Consider the following 19,129-nt stretch of genomic DNA (forward strand, 5'->3'; position numbering starts at 1 on the left):
AAAAGCTTCTTTTTTTTCTTCTAGGCTGTGCCTGAAATGGGTCTGCTTTAACCCTGGTAAACAAGTATAAGTAAAATAAAATAAAAATAACTGTGGGTGGTGATTATAGGAGACATTGGCAATGAGAAGCTCTTGGCAGTAGAGGAGTGAGTACAAAAAGCACATTAAATAAAAATGAGTGACCAGCTGTAATACTTCCAAGGGTATAATGCAGTGATAGATAAATTGCACTGTGAGTGACCAGCTGTAATAGTTCCAAGGGTATAATGCAGTGATATATAAATTGCACTGTGAGTGACCACCTGTAAGAGTTCCAACAGTATAATGCAGCGATAGATAAATTGCTCTGTGAGTGACCAGCTGTAAGACTTCCAAGAGTATAATGCAGAGATAGATAAATTGCACTGTGAGTGACCAGCTGTAAGAGTTCCAACAGTATAATGTAGCGATAGATAAATTGCACTGCGAGTGACCACCTGTAAGAGTTCCAACAGTATAATACAGTGATAGATAAATTGCACTGTGAGTGACCACCTGTAAGAGTTCCAAAAGTATAATGCAGCAATAGATAAATTGCAATGTCGTATTCTTAGAATACAAACATATATAGATTCAGATAAGACACAAGGTGTGATTTTTGTTGTATGATTTTTGGTGTGATCCCCCAAGTAAAAGTGTAATCAGTATTGTGTTCCCATAGCAATAATGTAAAATGCTGTAAGCAGAGTATGCTATTCTTCTGTATGTGCTCTGTAATAACACAGCATAAAGAACCTGCAACTTATTATGCATCTAATACATTTTTAGATTATTTTAACCTAAAACAATGCAGTAATCTAATTTTGATGAGTTACAAAAGTATCAGGAAATACTAAATGAAATTGCGACTAGCTTTGAAATTATAAAATTCTTCAGCATGGAGTATAGTTAAGATCCTATAATATCGTGTATACTGAGTGGCACAACTTGCTAAGCTTGGAAAATATGTTATTTTATCATGCAACTATTGATAAATGTGTGTATTTTGCACTGGGGTCCCATAAATAGCATGGATCTGTTGGACCAGTGATGATTTTATAGCTCTCTCCTCACTGACATCATTATCCTAGACCCCCCCCCCCCAGGTCCCACTTGACCATTTTCCACTTTCATGTAAAACCTGTTCACATGAGATGGTGCCAGCTTCATCACACTGTGACCTAAGGAGGGTTTTGCTTTAGCTGATGTGACTATGTAAGGGTTTCAGCCATGGACTGTCCTGGCTCACACTTTCACAAAAGCCCAGCAGTCTAAGAAAAGAGCTTGCTGTGTCTTCTTAGTTCCTCAGGTCTACACTAGAAGCTGCATTGCAGTAGCAACCTAGGACCCCACTTCCAGCTAAGTGTGAGTCAGCTAAAGCCATACATTTCCTATCTTCCTCTCTTCCTTCCGCTGGCCAGCCCTCTTGCCTTAGAAACACTATTCAGACCTAGCCCATTAGTGTCACATGTAAATACCCTGCCCAGAAGTCAATGGGACATATTAATAATTCTGTTTATTGGTCAAAGGATGTGAACAATGGTATAATTTTTTGTCTTGCATTGAAGACTGGTGGCTGGCAAAGACTTCACTAATGAGTCATTAAAAATGTATTCCTGCATTGATGAGCACTACTGATTTGATGGCATTGTATGCATTTGCAAGGCTCTTCCCATTACACACCATACAAATGACTTTATATTCGACCTTCATGATGCTTTTTTCATATATCTACAAATTTATGAATTTTAAGTTCTAATGTCTACTAGTATTTGTTAAAGTAAACTTAACCAGCTTGTCTTCTACCTCCCTCTTTCTCTCTCTCTTTCTCTTTCTAGGTTAATCATCAGGTTGTTGAGAGGACGGACAATATATTCCAGAGAGCATCTACAGCTTGGTGGATAACCCTTCTTATCATCATCAACAGAATGGATTCCAAGAAGCCATCTCTAGTGAGTAGCTATCCTGCAATGCTGTGTTTGAGCTGAAAGAACTATAAATTCAATTGAATCAAAGTGTTATGGCTTGTTAGCAAACTGACTGGTTTGATTAAATTTATTTTATAGTAGCCCTTAAATAGTAACCATTAGAAATGTCAGGATCCGATGGACGAAGCCTTGAAACATGGTGATTGAATAGCCGAAAGAACGGATTTACATATACTAAGTCCGAGATGTCATTGCTCAGAATATTCCCTTTTCTCCAAGGTATGGTGATCTTGGAGTTGTTATATACAGGTTTGAGGAACTTGCTCCCCACACGGAGGGTGCAGGGGGGCTTCCCCTTATGAAAAGAGGTTTTGAGGAGGAGAGAGATTTTCAAAATTGACTCTTCTCCTGCGTTTTTGGTCTTTTTTTCAGCTTGTCAGAACTTGGCATTTCGAGTCCTGACATTTTAATAGGGAGCCTACATAAATATTTATATTCATTATTGTAGCGGCATGTCAGTTACACAGCATATGGAACACTGCACAAGAAGAAACACTACATAAAGTGCAAGAAATTAATGCTGCTCCAGGAAGTAACAGTACATAAATTCATGTTTAAATATTTTTCAGCAGGTGGTTTAAGCTACTGCAGCTGTGCTTGTAAGTTGATACTTCGGCCTTGATTCATGTCACTGTTAACTGGGTATGGCATTGTCTGTGGTGGTATTCATGTCATATGATATTTCCAAGTAAGTAACACTGAACTTAACTTATAAATAGATTTGGCTGTTGCAATGGTTTGTGACATTCCTAAATATATCTGAGAACTTCTAAGTCCATTCTGTAGTTTGGTCCCCTTTTGCCAATGCTATGAAATCATTTTATTAATTTATTAGATTCCAAGAAAATTAGTGCGGGAGTTATAAAATAAAAACAAAAGGCAGTAAAAGTACGAGTCCACAGTGGATGCTAATAAGCCCACCACCAAAAATGCATTTTTTTTGTGGAAATGGAAAATATAGTATGATTCTAAAGAAACAGTAATTCAAGAAATAATTGGATACAAAAAAAAGAAAATATATATAAATGATTAAGTCTAAGACTGTTCTCCACAACAAACTCTACTATGAAGGGGAAATTGTGGGCTGTGCCCTTCATCTTCCCCAAATGTAGATATCCTCAGCCTGTATCAGATTAATTCTTAGGCCTAGTCAGTTTACTTATTGTGTTTCATGGTACAACATATGAATCTGTACTATTTTTCCTCACTAATTTCTTGGTATAGGATTATAAAATCTGCTGCCACTAAAATACATTAGGGCATTAGTTCTGGGCTTAGTGTGATGAAGTGTGGACTATTCAGTTCTCTGCAATGCTACCATGTATAAAAATACTAATTGGATGTCTGCCAACTTTTAACCTCTTTTGTTTCTGCACAAGTTTCTGACTGTACTGTTTCATATGGTAAGCTGTAAAATATAATCATTTGCACACTACACTCTGGGTTAAAATTTTCCCTGTGTATATTGAACAATAATAGTTGCTCTGGTTTCACTAACTGTACCTGCACAGTCACAGAAAGGTAAATAAAAAATAAAACAGGCATGTGGGCATACACCTGGGTGTGTAGCAAATCTATCCGTTAAACAGCAGTTAGAGAGAAAAAGAAAGAAAAAAAGAAAGAAAGAAACAGTTAAGACACCTCAGCAAGTACTGAGCACAGCTCCAGATCTGCTGCTTTCATTGAAGAATACTAAAGGACATAGCATCAACTATTTTAGGCTCTGTACATAGTACGTACCATCATTTTCCCATGTGGGCACACAGCAAGATGTGTAGGTGTAATTCTTTTGTGAGCAGTTCGTGTAATGTTTGCTTTAATTTTTGTTGTTACCTGTACATTATTTACTGCATCAGTATTTTATTGAAGAGAGCGTAGGCAGGGTGGAGTGGGTGGAGAAGAGTGTCAGGAGTGATTTGTGATAAACTAGTACCAGTAATAGTGAAAGGGAAGGTCTACAAGAGGGTAGTGAGACCAGCTATGTTATATGGGTTGGAGACAGTGGCAGTGACAAAAAGACAAGAATCAGAGATGGACGTGGCAGAGTTAAAGATGTTAAGATTTGCACTGGGTGTGACAAGGGTAGACAGGATTAGGAATAAGTATATTAGAGGGTCAGCCCAGGTTGGACGGTTTGGAGACAAAGCCAGAGAGGCGTGATTGCGTTGGTTTGGACGTGCTGAGGGATGCTGGGTATATTGGGAAAAGAATGCTAAGGATGAAGCTGCCATGTAAGAGGAAAAGAGGAAGGCCTAAGATAAGGTTTATGGATGTGGTGAGAGAGGACATGCAGGTGGTTGATGTGACAGAGCAAGATGCAGAGGACAGGAAGAAATGGAAACAGATGATCCGCTGTGGCGACCCTTAACGGGAGCAGCCGAAAGAAGAAGAAGAGTAGATGTTGGTGCAAACATTCCGGATCACTATTTTGAGTGTTTGTTTATGCCACAGCATATCCATCTTTGTTCAAGTCACAGGTAGCCATATGTAGGGATCTCAGAATGGAGTGCAGCTGTTTTATCCAGCATCACATAATGATGATAAAAATTAAATTAGAAATTGTCAGCTCTCTTATGTTGAGCCTCAGAATGTCATGACAGACAAGCTATTCTGTATGTTTAAAATACTTAGTATATTCAGGTTACCATGCCTTGTTTTTCACACCACAGTACTGATTTGGACTGCTGTGTCATGGGGATGTAGCAGGGCAAGAAAAATGTCATGTTCTGACATGTTGGAGAAATCTGTGAAACTATAATGTGTTTTAATGTAATAAGTAATGGAAATAGCTAATATACTGTAGCTCCTTGCTGGCTCTGTGCTGCTAATTGACACAGCTCTGTCTGAAGCCACTGCTACCCTGTCTCAGAGAGTGAGACTAAGTGGCAGAAGAGGGATGGTGGCAGATAGCTGCATGAGATCAGCTTGCCCATATTGAGAGGGAAGCAGTTTGCTAGTTGACAGACCTAGGATGAAGGGAGGTGATTCATTTGAAGAGAGTTGTGAGCTTGGGATAGGAAGAAGGAAGTGAGAAAATATGCTTTCATATCTCCCTGTCAATGCAGGTACACATACATCTGTACCTTCCATGATTCCATCTAGAAAAGTAGAGAAAGTACAATAATCTCCAAATCACTACTGACAATGGCCCATCTTCTGTCAGTTGCTGCCCCCTACTGCCAGTAAGTGATAGCTGGTTAGAATCTCTAAGACTTTTGAGGATAGCTCATTTAATTTTGATAATAAAGTGACAATAAATTCTTTGTTTTGCTCAAGGGTGTGGACTGCTTGGGAATTAATGTACTGGAAAAAAAATGTTTCACTTTAGGTGACAGAAAAATGAGGTAACCCTAAGTCATTCATAAATAACAGCCATGGAATGTTAAACCTCTAGCAGCCTAAATACATCCACAGATTATTGGTCCTTTAAAACTAATCTAAAGTCAAAGTCAAAGTGAACATTTTTGTCATTCAGACTGCACAACAGTGCAACTGAATGAAATTACGTTACTTCGAACTCAATGTGCATACAACATATATTGATAATATTAATACAACAGTAACACATACACTAATGCTAATCCAACAATAACAACAGTAAGAGATTTATGCAGTGCAGTAACAAGTACAATGACATGCACCAAGACTATTCCACTTACATGTCTTTGTCATTACCCAAAATGTTGCACAGATAATAAAGGTTCATAGGTTCATACGTGTTTACTAGGCTAACGACCACAAGGGCCTTTTTAAGCTTAGCCACGCATTCGAATTCTCTAACAAGTTCTGATACCCTTGATAAGTGTAAGCATAGGCCAGGGAGATGAACCACTTACAGGTTACCTGTGTCCATTAGAGACATAGGTGCCAAACCAGGGATGAATTTCCAGTTTCCTATCTAATTGTCCAAGCTGCATTTGAATTGGGTTAGGGAGGAACTCTGCTTCACGTGGACAGGGAGCCTGTTCCATAGACAGGGTAGTCTCTGTGATACATACCTATCTCTCCAGCAGGTCATATTTATATCACAGGCAAGGTTTAAGTCTTTAGAATGGGTAATTCTGGTGCTGCCTGTTTTGTGGATATGCAGGAGGGTCAGCAGAGTGGGGTCTGACAATGCCCTGTATACCAGTCATAGATCTCCCCTCAAAAGCCTGTAGGAGACAGAATACAGGGAGAGGGCCTTGAGGCAGTCTGCATAGAACATATTACTTACAACCTGTATGCTTTTAGTGAGGAACCTGTGTGGACATTCTAATTGTTGGATATGCCTAGTTAGGTACATACCAAAGGGGGCATTGTACTCAATGATAGGTCTGATGAATGCCGAATGCAGTGGAAAAATGACTTCCTTGGACTTAGATGTCATACCTTTGTTTAGAAGTTGCACAACATAGAATGATTTCTTCACCACTGTAGACACATTGTGATCAAAGGCTAGATTACTATCTATGTGTGTCCCTAAGTCCCTGACTACTGGGTCAACTCTAAGGGGTGTGTTGTCAATATGATAGTTACCAGGGATGGATGACTTCCCAAAGGATACTATTATGCATTTGTTGGCATTTAGTTTTAGTCCATGGCTCTGACACCAGTTGTTTATCTGTGTCAGCCCCTCCTGGAGAACATTTGTGTCAGTGTGAGATTCAATGACAGCTCCTAATTTGCAATCATCTGCAAATTTAGTCAGCCAGAAACCATCGACATTGGCCTTGACTTCTGAGAAGTAAATGCCAAAAAGCAGCGGTCCAAGGACTGATCCCTGAGGGACTACACTCGTGAATGGCCTCTTTGTAGAGGTGGACTCCCCAATTCTAACTTCCTGGGTCCTGTCTGTGAGCCAGTTGGCTATTCACCAGGTGACATACAGGTTTGTACCTAACCTCTTGAGTTTGTAAACAATCCCCAAGTGGGGTATTGTGTCAAATGCCTTGGACAGGTCACAGTAGGCAGTGTGAATGTTTTTACCCTCATCCATTGCTTTGGTGACCTTCTCAAAGAAGTCCACCAGGTTGAGTAGGCATGATCTGCCCTTGACGAAACCAAACTGGGTTGGGTCCAGTGTCTGGAGGTTTACTATATCTCTACTGATCATCTCCATGATAATTCTTTCCATGGCTTTACATATAAGACTAGTGAGACTTATGGGTCTGTAGTTTCCAGGGTCTGTAGATGGCCTACCTTCATGCAGAGGGATGACTGTTGCCTTTCTCCATTCATGAGGCACAAAGCCTGATCACAGGCTACAGTTAAATAGTAATTCCAGAGGCCCTGATAGGTCATGTTTCATGCTATTTAAAAGCCATTCTGGGATATTGTCTGGGCCAATTGATGCAGTGTTCTTGGTCTTGGAAAGAGCATTCAGGACCTGTTCCCTAGTGATAGTAGGGGGAGTTATATTTGATGATATTTCTTGAGGGAAGGTTGAGGGGGAGAGAGGAGTAAAGTTGGAGCTGATTTTATCAGCCAAGAGGTTTGCTATATCTTCTGGCGCAGTATAAGTGGCTCCATTTACAATGAGCTCTGCACACAATTGTGTACTGCCTTTGAGGTTGCAGACTTAGCTAAAGAATGCTTTGTGGTTGTCCTTGGCCTAGGAGGCCGAACTTACCTCAAATTTAGCTTTGGTAGACTTTATTTGTCCTCTGAGTTGTTTGTTTAGTTTGATGAGTGTGCTTTTATCCTAATTTTTCCCATGATTTTCTTCCTCCTGTTATACAGACGATTGATTTTGTGATTCCACCAGGGTGGCTTGTTTTGTAGTTAGTTCTGTACTTCTTCCCGGTGGGTTCAGCTGCCTCTGTGCAACTATTAACATGCTTGTACAGGGTTTCTGTGAATAGCTCTACATAGGTAGAAGTGTTCTCAGGGTTTATGGGGGCTTAAAATTTTGCCAGGTTCTCACCAATAGCAGGAGGATAGCCTTAGAATGATTCCAGAATATTCCAGGTTTAGCTGGGGGTCCAGGTTTTATTTTTACTTCAAGGGAGACCATTTAGTGGCCCAACCTTACCAGGAAAGGCATTATAATAGGGTGTGTACAACAGTCTCCCATATTGGTGAGGACCACAGATCAAAATCAGACAGATTTCAAATTGCACGGAATGCTAACATGGCATTGTTAAAATTGCACATAAGGTATAAGATTGTATTTTCATAGAGTTATTGCATATGTCTATGAATTACTTTGTAACTCCAGACCTCGATGACCAGCATGGTATATGTTATTACTGGAGTTCAGAAGTCTGGCGGCTTGTAGTAAAAAGCTTCTATTAAATCTGGTGGTTTTGCAAAGTAAGCTACAGTATCTCCTGCCTGAAGACAAACATGAGAACAGACCATGGGCAGGGTGAGTGCAATCTTTGACTATTTTCATGGCTCTGCTGAGGCACCGAGCAGAGTACAAGTCCTGGATAGATGGGAGCATGGACCTGATAATTATCTCTGCCACTTTCACCACCCTCTGGAGAGATTTGCAATCTGAAATCATGTAGTTTCCATACCACACCGAGAGATTACTAGTCAGGATGCTTTTGATGGTACCCCTGTAGAAGGCTGTGAGAACTGAAGGTAGTAGTTTTGCTCTCCTCAGCTTTCTTAGAAAGTGTAGATGCTGTTGTACCTTCTTGACAATGTGATTAGTGTTTATTGACCAAAGCAAGGCTTCAGTGATATACACCCCCAGGAACTTGGTGCTCTTTACCTTTTCCACTGTTTCTCCTTTGATTGTGAGTGGAGAATGAGCCTTGCATCTCTTCCCAAAGTCTACTATTATCTCCTTTGTTTTATTCACATTGAGAGCCAGGTTGTTGTTGTCACACCAACCAATCAGTTGGTTCACCTCCTCTCTGTAGGCTTTTTCGTCACAATTGCTGATGAGACCCACCACTGTAGTATCATCCACAAACTTAATAATATAGTTTGTGTTGTACCTAGTGATGCAGTCATGTGTCAGCATGGTGAACAGCAGGGGACTCAGGATACATCCTTGAGGTACTTCAGTGTTCAACGTAATGCTCATCAAGGTGTTGTTGCTTATGCATACCTTTTGTGGTCTGTCAATAAGGAAGTTCAGAATCCAGTGGCATAAAGGAGTGCTAACACCTAGATGGACCAATTTCTCAATCAGATGTTCAGGGATCACCCTGTTGAAGGCTGAACTGAAGTCAATAAATAACATGCGGACATAGCAGTTGTTGTTCTCCAGGTGTGCCAAGGATATGTGAAGTGCCAGTGAGATGGCATCTGCCGTAGAGCAATTGGCTCTATAAGTGAATTGGAATGGGTCCAGTGTTGCAGAAAGACTTGATGTTAAGTAGTCTTTGACCAATCTGTCAAAGCATTTCATTACAGTGGAGGTGAGAGCTACTTGGCGGTAGTCATTCAGGCTTGAGGGTGGAGACTTCTTGAGCAGTGGTATAATGGTTGTATTCTTGAAACACATGGATACTGTGGCCTGATGCAGAGAGATGTTGAATATGTCAGTGTGAACAGTAGTTAATTGACCAGCACAGTCTCTGAACACCCAGCCCAGAATATTGTCAGGAACCTCTGCCCTTCTTGGGTGGGTTTACCAGTTGCAGCACCCTTTGAACATCCACTGGGGGAAGGCAGAGCACTTCATCTTCTTGGTTGGTGGGCAGTTTTGTTGCCATTGTATTGTTTCCCTTCTTAAACCTGGTGAAGTAGGTGTCGAGCTCATTGAGAAACTCTTTGTTATCATCACATTGAGAAGGTAGGGGCCTGGAGTCTGATATAGATTGTATACCTTGCCACAGACGCCTGGAGTCTCTAAGGCCCAAGAAGTGATGCTGAATTTTCTGTCCATAGGCCTGCTTTGCCTCTCTTATTCCTCTACTTAGTTTCACTCTGGCTTCCCTAAGGGCATCTTTGTCTTTAGAATTAAAGGAAGCATTGTGTGTCTTCAAGAGCTTGTACACTCCACTTGTGAGCCAGGGCTTCTGATCCGCTTGTTTGATAATGCTCTTGTTGACTGTCACATCATCCACACACTTTGATATATAGGCCATCACAGACTTTCTGTACTCATTTAGGTCAATTTTCTGGTCCATAGTAGCCGCCTCCTTGAATATATTCCAGTCTGTGCTTTTGAAGCAATCCTGGAGTGCTGAGACTGCTCCCTCTGGCCATACCCTTATTTGTTTCCTGAATGGTTTTCCTCTGAGTAACAATGGCCTATATGCTGGTAGTAGCATAATGGAGAGATGATCTGAGTTACTCAGATGTGGATGAGGTACTGCCTTATATGCCAGCTTGACACTGGTGTAGATCTTATCCAGAATGCTCTCCCCCTCGTTGCAAAGACCACATTGGAAGTAATGAGGTAAAACTGTTTTCAGATTTGCTTGATTAAAATCACCTCCTATTATGTGAGCAGACTCTGGATTCTGGTTTTGTAGCTTACTGACTGACTGGTAAAGTGTATTTAGTGCCTGCTTGGTATTGGCACTGGGAGGAATATACACCATTGTGATGCTCACAACACTGAACACCCTTGGCAGATAGAAAAGTCTGCATTTCAATGACATAAACTCAATATTTTCAGAGCAGTGTTTAGTAACCAACTCACAGTTGGTGCACCAGTTATTGTTGACATACTGTAGATACAGACACCCCCTTCCCTTGATTTTCCACAGAGTGCCTTGTTTCTGTCTGCTCTCAATAATGTAAGCCCTTCTACATAGACTACACTATCATTTATAGTATTGTTTAACCATGTCTCAGTAAACATATGTACACAGCTGTTTCTCACATTGCTATGAGTGGATAACTCCAGTCTTATGTAATCGATTTTGCTATCCAAGGAGCAAACATTGGCCAGTAGCAAGGATGGAAGTACAGGCCTGTATGGATTAGCTTTTAACCTGGCAGAGAGTCCAGCATGAGATCCACACTTCCTTGTTCTTTCACATCTTTTCCTTCTTTTCCACTTCCTGTATGTGGTAGCAAACAGCCTTGCTTGAACAAGGCAATTTGGGCCATGTTTGAGTATAATTACTAGCTCCTGTAGTTCATGGAGTATTGTAGGCCTCACAGGCCCTGCAGACAGCAGCCCATCAATCCTTCTACACTATGAGCTTAGGTGTCAAATTTCCAGTAAACTGTCTCTGTCATAACTTAGCTTTCCTTCTGTATTCTCTAGTGTTGTAGGCCTCACGGGCCCTGCAGACAGCAGCCCATCAATCCTTCTGCACTGTGAGCTTAGTTGTCAAATTTCCAGTAAGCTATCTCTGTCATAACTTAATCTTCCTTCTATATTTGCCCCAGATTCTGTTCTTTTTGATGATTTTGACATAAAACAAGACAAATAATGCACATTTTCCTGTTGAGCCAAAGCAGCCACTGCCACACAGGGCGCCTCTATTTTTTTCTAACTAATCTAATTAATCTAACTAAATATCTTGTGAACAATAAATGCTGTTAAAAAGTGCAAACACTAATAACAGAAAAGCTCATAAAACATCTTCTTTACTATGCTAACAAGCAATACAGTCAAAGTAATTCCACTGATACTTTAATATATCATGATGCAAAACATTCCAAGATTATCCTGGAGATTCAATAAACTCCATGTAGGTTTCACGCAGAGCCTACACGAGCTTTACGTGTTTGCGCGGTGAGCAGCAGCACTTATTACATATTCATGCCACTCACCATGTTTAAACATAAACAAGAGTACTTTCGTTGCTGGCCAGGAAACCATGTATAGCAACACTGATAGCAGCAGACATGTCGAGCTGTTTACCAATGGGCAAACTAGGTTTGAAGGATTGTGAGAAATGCCACAGGGATTATCAGTGTTAATAATATAGCAATGCATATGGTCCAAATGCATTACAGGACAGTGTATACAGTGCAGGGTATTTTGGAATCCCATTTCAGGCATCCTGTACAAAAGTTGTGTAAATGATCGGTAATGGTACATGGACTGTCATTTAAAGTAAACAATCAAGGGAAGTGTGTCTATTGAATAGGGACACACAGATGAACTATAGGAATGAACACAGGGAAAGTGGACAGGTGAAACATCTTAATGTACAGCACATGAGGACATTTAAATGAAGAGGGTTATAGCAGGAACACTAATCATATATTGACATAATACAGTACAGACTGCCCAGTGTAAATGTATATTATGTGACTGTCATGCAAAGTGACAACAATGTAGAAGATGTCTTTGTGATATGAGCATCCTGACATGTACAATGGAGAGGACATCTATCAGGGATATTATCTACAATAGGGGTCAACTGCATATTGTGAAGCTGTGGAAAAAGAGATGTCTGAATATGACTGTAATGTCAGAAGAGGTCTCCACCAAGAGGGACACATAGTTACAGGCTCATGGACAACAGTAAACTGAAGCATACACAATCATGGACAATATCAGAATAATACCACAAATAATCCCATGTCTAGGACATAACATATATGACTGTGAGTGATCATAGATGTGTCTGCACTAAGACACTAGTACAACTATTATTTGAAGTCAGCAATTTATGAAGGTAATCAAGTAGACTGTTCTGACACTGTAACATCTGCTGGAGGTGTTAGGAAGAGCACTGATATACCTGTATGTGACATTATGAACAATCCAGGCTAGTTCACAGGTGTGCCTGGTATATATATATATATATATATATATATATATATATATATATATATGGCACAATCCATGCTGTCATGAATGTAACCTATTCCATCAATGTTGTCAAACAACTATGTATTGTATTATGTGCATCACTTACTAAGCAATCTACAACAGGACCTAGTGGACCAAATTACCATCCTGTGTCACCATAGCCTGAGAACTGGCTTGCTCCCAGTGGATTAGAAAACAACAGCAGTAATCTCTTTGCACAAAGATAGGCCATCAACCAACCTGGGAAATATGGACCTATATGTCTAGCCAGTTTCATCTGCAAGGCCATGGAAAGAATGATCATGGACCTTATTAACAAGGACATAGGTGACCTTCAAACTCTAGACACAACCCAATTTGGCTTTGTTAAGGGTATATCATGCTTATTAAACATGTAAATCATGGCATGGTTTGTAGGTCCTGTATTTTCTTTTTGAGAAACCCCTGTGGTCTCTCCAGCTGCTGCAGGTGTTTGGTGAGGTACATGCAAAAGGGAGCATTGTACTCTATTAGCGCTATGAAAATGTTTGAGTACAGTGGTGTTATAACATCCTCACGTCTGAATCTGACAGGCCATGTCACAAGTCTGACTTTTACAAGGCTGCAGGACAATATCTAGTGGATGACATCAGCACTAGATGTTGGAAGGCCTGCATGAAATGGATGTGTAGGTATGTGCAGGCATGTGCAACTGTCAGAATACTGGAAATCTATGGGATTGGAGTGGTAACTACAGGATACGCACTTATGATGCTGTTTTGACACACATACACCTCCCAGTTGACAGCAGTGATATTAGAACCCCTAGCTAACTAAGTGCACAGACTAAAGAACTTAGTATGTTATGCAAGTACCACAACACAAGTCTGACTTTCACAAGGCTGCAGGACAATTTCTAGTGGATGATATCAGCATTGGATGTTGGAGAGAAGTTGTTGGGGGGCCTGCATGAAATGGATAGCTAGCCATGTCCAGTTGTGAAAATATTGGTACTCCATGGGATTGTAGTGGTGACTGCAAGATATACAGTTATGCTGTTCTGACTAGACACACACACACACACACACACACACACACACACACACACACACACACACACACACACACATCAGTTGACTGCAATGAAAACAGAATCCCCTACCTATCTAACTATGCCGAGTAGAGAACTCAGTACTTTATGCAAGCTCCAAGGCACAAGTCTGACTTTTACATGGCTGCAGGACAAATTATAGTAGATGACATCAGCAGTGAATGTTGGAGAGAAGATGTTGGGATTCCTTCATGCAGTGGATAGCTAGCCATGTCCAACAGTCAAGATATTAAAGTTTTGCATGTTATCAAATTGATGAGTATGCAGTGTTTAGTATTTGGAGGTTGTGTTTCCAATGTGCAGGTATATTTTAAGAGAGAGTTTTACAAATTATATGCAAACAAGTAACCACATTACCACAAGCACTAGAAAATCTGAATGTGTGTTGTCATTATAAAAATGTGCATGGCATATAAGACAACGTTACTTATTTCTGTAGTGTAGTTGATGTATTTGTGAACAAGTACTGAGAGGCCAAGTTTGCAGTGCATGGTGGGAGGTAAGAGATGGCTGCATTGTAAATATGTGTTATTTTCTTAGGTAGTGTCTTAATTTTGTTTGTGTTTTCACTTGTAGTTTCATGACATAAACACTAAATAGACAGCAGACAAAAGTAATACATGCTATTGTCCACTTTGCATAGTGCATCACTAAGCAGCAGGTTTGCACAATGGATGGCAAAGTGTTTGCACATGAGAGATTTCTACTGCTTTCCCTGTTTGTGTGTAGTTAAGTGGTTCACAAATGCAAGCCTCATTGCTACCATTATGAGAGTTCTCAGTATTAAGTGTATGAAGCATACCTGCTGCTTAGCTGGCTCTGTGGCAGCAGCTGTAAATGCAATGACACATTTCATTTGGAGCCCAGGTGGTACAGGGTTCAAATCCAGGTGTATGCAATTGCTTTAAATAAGTAGTGATAATGCAATAAAATAATTTTTTATACTACAGTCACTGTATGCTACTGTGTGTTACCTTAGTGCAGTGTGTTTAAGCGGCATTGCACAGAGGTAACTGCACCAGGAAGAGCAGCCCGCCATTGCTTGACACTGATGTGCTATGCCAAACTCCATGTAAACATAGAGTCCAAAAAGTGAAGGGCTCCATTACTTTTTTGTTACATAAGCGTGCTGTATATGATTCTGGTTTTGACCAGATTATAGGAGTTAAAATGGGGTAGATAAGAAAGTGGTGAAATGGGTGGCAAGCAGGGGGAAGAACAAAGGAAAAGCAATATAGGAATGTGCAGGAGGGAGGTAGGAGAGAACCATAGCTATCCATTTCTTCAACAGTGTAAAATGGAAATATGTACAGAATATTAGCTGAATTTGACTGCCACCTCCACAATGAGGGGTGACAGCAATTCGATCATATTGTATAGTCAACTGGACCAAATCAAGTGTGTCAAGAAGACATGTGTGCACAGTGGAGAGCTATGTATGGGATGATATTTTTTGTGGGACATGTGCCCATTTTTTCTTTTACTTCAGTAAGATAGGAATGTTGCGTAAGGGATGCTGGTATTTCTCAGTCAGGTAAATTGGGTAAGTGAGGAAGCAGATGCAAACAGGGCAAACAAGACAAGACATAGGGATGGTGATGGAGAGAAAAGGTTGGGGAGACCATAATTGGAGTGAGTGAGGGGAAACACAAGCCCATACCTGTCAAATATGGGGACAATGAGAATCTAGTCCTCAGCCACAGGACTGTCATCTCAGTCCTCTTACTCTGCTGGTTGCTGGAGTGCTTGAGGTCTCCTCATCCTACAGACCATAAGGGAGAGCAGCCTCTCAATCCAGTGTAGGGGTCATTAATGGTGCTGTGCATGACCCTACAGACTAGCCCTGACACCTCCTGGCAGGTGATAAAATCCCCACCTCTGTCAGTACTCCTGGAGGGTACCACAGCACCAGCTGCCATAATAGTGCTACCTGAGGGCAGAGGTAGTGCAGGGGCAGCAGAGCAGTATTGCCAGATTGGGCCTCAGATGTGCTCGGAGTCAGTGTTTGAGCCAGTGGAGTGGGGGCAGGCTGAGCCACTAGGGCTGGCTTAGCTTCCTGTGCTGTAAAGCATTTAGTGAATTGTTAGAGATACATGACATGCAAACATTTTGATGACAGATAATAGCAAAAAAAGAGATTAGGGTTGGAGTGAGAGAAAAAAAAGAGATAAAAATTAGTACCATCAAATGTGACATACCATGCATTATCACAATAATACAACTATTTTATCTGAAGTTTTACATTTAAGTATACGTTTTAACAAGTACAAACTATCATTATGGATCACTCAAAGTAATCCTTGCAATGTACAGATATTGCACACATGCTTGGTTAAATTATACAGATTAAAGTTAACAGCAGGGTATTTATGCCACTTGTGTAGAATTTAATTTATGCAATATTATTAAAGGATTGGACTATTCTATACTTGTTACTCATGGTATTTGAACCTACAATGTCTGACTACAGTCTTACACTTGACTCCTAAAGTTGGTTAGTTGTACAGCCTGAAGCATGCATACTTCCTTTTACAGTTAGGATATGCATGCTTACTTTGCTACTACTGTATAGAAAATATTTTTTTATTTAAAAGCTAAAATAATACTTCTGTTGTGCTGCATATATACCACTTGCTTCCCTCAGTCTCTGTAAATGCTCATCATGGGCCTACCTATTCTCACTGATTTCTGAATTAGCTGTGAAAAGAAAAGAAGAGAACACAAGAACATTATGCCCACCAGTCTCGTCTATATTTAGCTTTCTGTCAATTATAAATTCTCTTTATTAGCATACTTACACAACTGTGGGATAGTGCCATTTCTGACCTCATCTTACACTGTTCTCCAGTGTGTGTGGAATGCCAGCTGCACTGGATACAGCCTTGGCCAGAATATTCCAAACCTCAGACTTGTACTGGAAGTTGATATAGGCCCTCTGCAAAACCCTTTGGCTGTGTCACTTTCCCAGAGTCCAGTAAAGATTCTGGACTCCTAAACTCCCATCTCTGCACCCTAAATTGTGCACTTCCCTTCTAACACCAGACAGTTCTAACCAGAAAACACTGCAATAGCAAATAATTTCCCTCCCAATGTGTGTTACCATGTTTACTGGTAGTGCGCAAACCTAAGCAATGGTGCCAACTGCGTTTGCACAATGTTAAGTGTACAGCAACAGTGCCAAACAGTGAGGAAAACAGTTTTGGAAACAAAGGTTAATCTGACACTTGACATTAGTTTGAGGGGTGAGTGCTGCTGTAACTGTTAGGTGATTTAACTTTGCAGACATGCACCGAGGCCATAAATTTCATGACCTGACACATGTTTGGTTTGGCTTTATACACTGATTTTTAAATACACTGTATTTATAAATATAGCTGACAGATTTAACCATCTATGTGTGTGACCTAATAAGGTCCTTTTTGTTTATATATTTATTTATGTGTTGAAGTGTTAAGGCCATCCAAGTCCAGATAGCAGAACTGTATGCACAGAAACATAATAAACAGTATATCCTCAGTCATACATCTGAACCTTCAAAACACAGGGTGTCTTGTTCCTCATACATATAATTCATATGAGCTGCACTGCTATACATAGTTATTGTTATTTATAGTTATGTATAAGTTTTTATAAGTGATATTTAATACAATATGAAATGAAACAACAGTAAAAATGTCTGGAATTTCTTGTATTAGAACCCAGGACCATGTGTATGGCAGCCCTACACTTCCACCTGTTGCCACAGGAATATAGAAATAACATTTGGCTATTTCCTGTTCATTACTATAAACTGAATTGTCACATCAGTAAAATTATGTTGCACTTCTGTATTAGAACCCAAGACTATCTGTATTGCAGCCCTACACTTACACCTGCTACCACAGGAATAGTTAAATAACAGTTGGATATTTCCCTATTCATTATTAACTTCTGTGTGTTAACTGCCACACAATGCCACTTAGCATGTTTGCCCTGTGCCAAACAGAATTAATAGAATGTATCCATTTTGAAATTGTTGACTGCCTGCTTCCTGTCTACAGGTGTTCCAGACCTGCAGATGTTGAGGAATGTTCCTAACCTCTGTGAAATGTTGCTAAGTGGTGTTGCATGATCTAAAGCAAAAAATTCAACAATGCATCCTTTTTGACATTTAGAATGTCTATGTCCTGTCTGCAGGTGTTCTGTCTGCTTCCTGTGTGGTCTAGTAGTCCAGGTTTGCACAATGATAAGTGTCATGCAAATGGGATACGCAAAGCTAAACTTGTTTTAGCCTTGTGATTAGTGTTTATTAGATGCCATCCTTAAAAGACAAAGGTGGGACTTGAACCCTTATGCACCGATAGTCTATGTTATGTGGATCAACGTGTTCGGCAGATGTTCTACATACATTAGTGATTCACAGTTGTGGATGATATATTGGTTATCCAACAAGCACTTTACATATCATTTATTGCGTTTCTCCAAAGCTGGACCAAGCCATAAATAAAAGTGACAGGGGATGAACAGTAGGGAGACTTTTTACATATTTTGGTCTTACAAAGTTAGATAGTTTTTGCATCAGTATTTTTAAAAATCTTCTGAGGGATTATGACATCTGAAACTGAAATATGTGTCATTAATTTCTAACTTCTGTCTTAAATGATTTAACACTACAATAGTATGAGACCAAACTGAGGACATTTGGTGACCATCAGTATTTTATTGAGTGGTATGAATGTGTGAATCTTTGATGCTTGAGGCATATTAATTGATAGAGGACACAGGTATTCACATAAGTCAATGCCGTCACATCTTGAAGTCATTGCTGTAAAAATCAACCACCTTTTACTTACTTACAGTTGGTATAAAAAGTTTACACACCCCTGTTAAAATGCCAGGTTTTTCTGATATAAAAAAATTAGACCACAATAAATCCTTTAAAAACTTTTCCCACCTTTAATGTGACCTATAACTTGTACAATTCAATTGAAAAACAAACAAATCTGTTAGGGGAAAAAATATAAAAAATAAAAACTTACAATAAGCTGGTTGCATAAATGTGTACACCCTTAACTCATACTTTGTTGTGTGTGAACAACCTTAAACTAATACCTTGTTGAGGCACCTTTTGATTTAATTACAGCATTTAGTCTTCTTGGGTACACACCTATCATCAATTAAAGAGACTCTGATTAACCCCAAATAAAGTTCAGCTGTCCTAGTAGGATTTTCCTGACAGCTACTCAGTTGCCTGCTACAGCAAAAGTCATGGTTCGCATACAGCTTACAAAGCATCAAAGGGATCTCATTGTTGAAAGGTATCAGTCAGGAGAAGGGTACAAAAAATTTTCTATAGCATTGGATATACCATGGAACACAGTGAAGATA

General features: G+C 40.0%; 1 protein-coding gene across 1 annotated transcript in view; it reads left to right on the forward strand.

The window, feature by feature from the left end:
• LOC122787546 (N-acetyllactosaminide alpha-1,3-galactosyltransferase-like) overlaps positions 1-19,129 on the forward strand; it is a 128,679-nt gene that overhangs the window by 46,937 nt on the left and 62,613 nt on the right. The window contains exon 2 of the mRNA XM_044054319.1: positions 1,857-1,970. Coding sequence (XP_043910254.1) covers positions 1,947-1,970 — 24 coding nt within the window. The 5' untranslated portion in view covers positions 1,857-1,946. The remainder of the gene's footprint in view (positions 1-1,856; positions 1,971-19,129) is intronic.

The sequence above is a fragment of the Protopterus annectens genome, chromosome 13.part0 (genome assembly GCF_019279795.1).
Source record: "Protopterus annectens isolate FY-2018-M chromosome 13.part0, PAN1.0, whole genome shotgun sequence".
Lineage (NCBI taxonomy): Eukaryota > Metazoa > Chordata > Ceratodontiformes > Protopteridae > Protopterus > Protopterus annectens.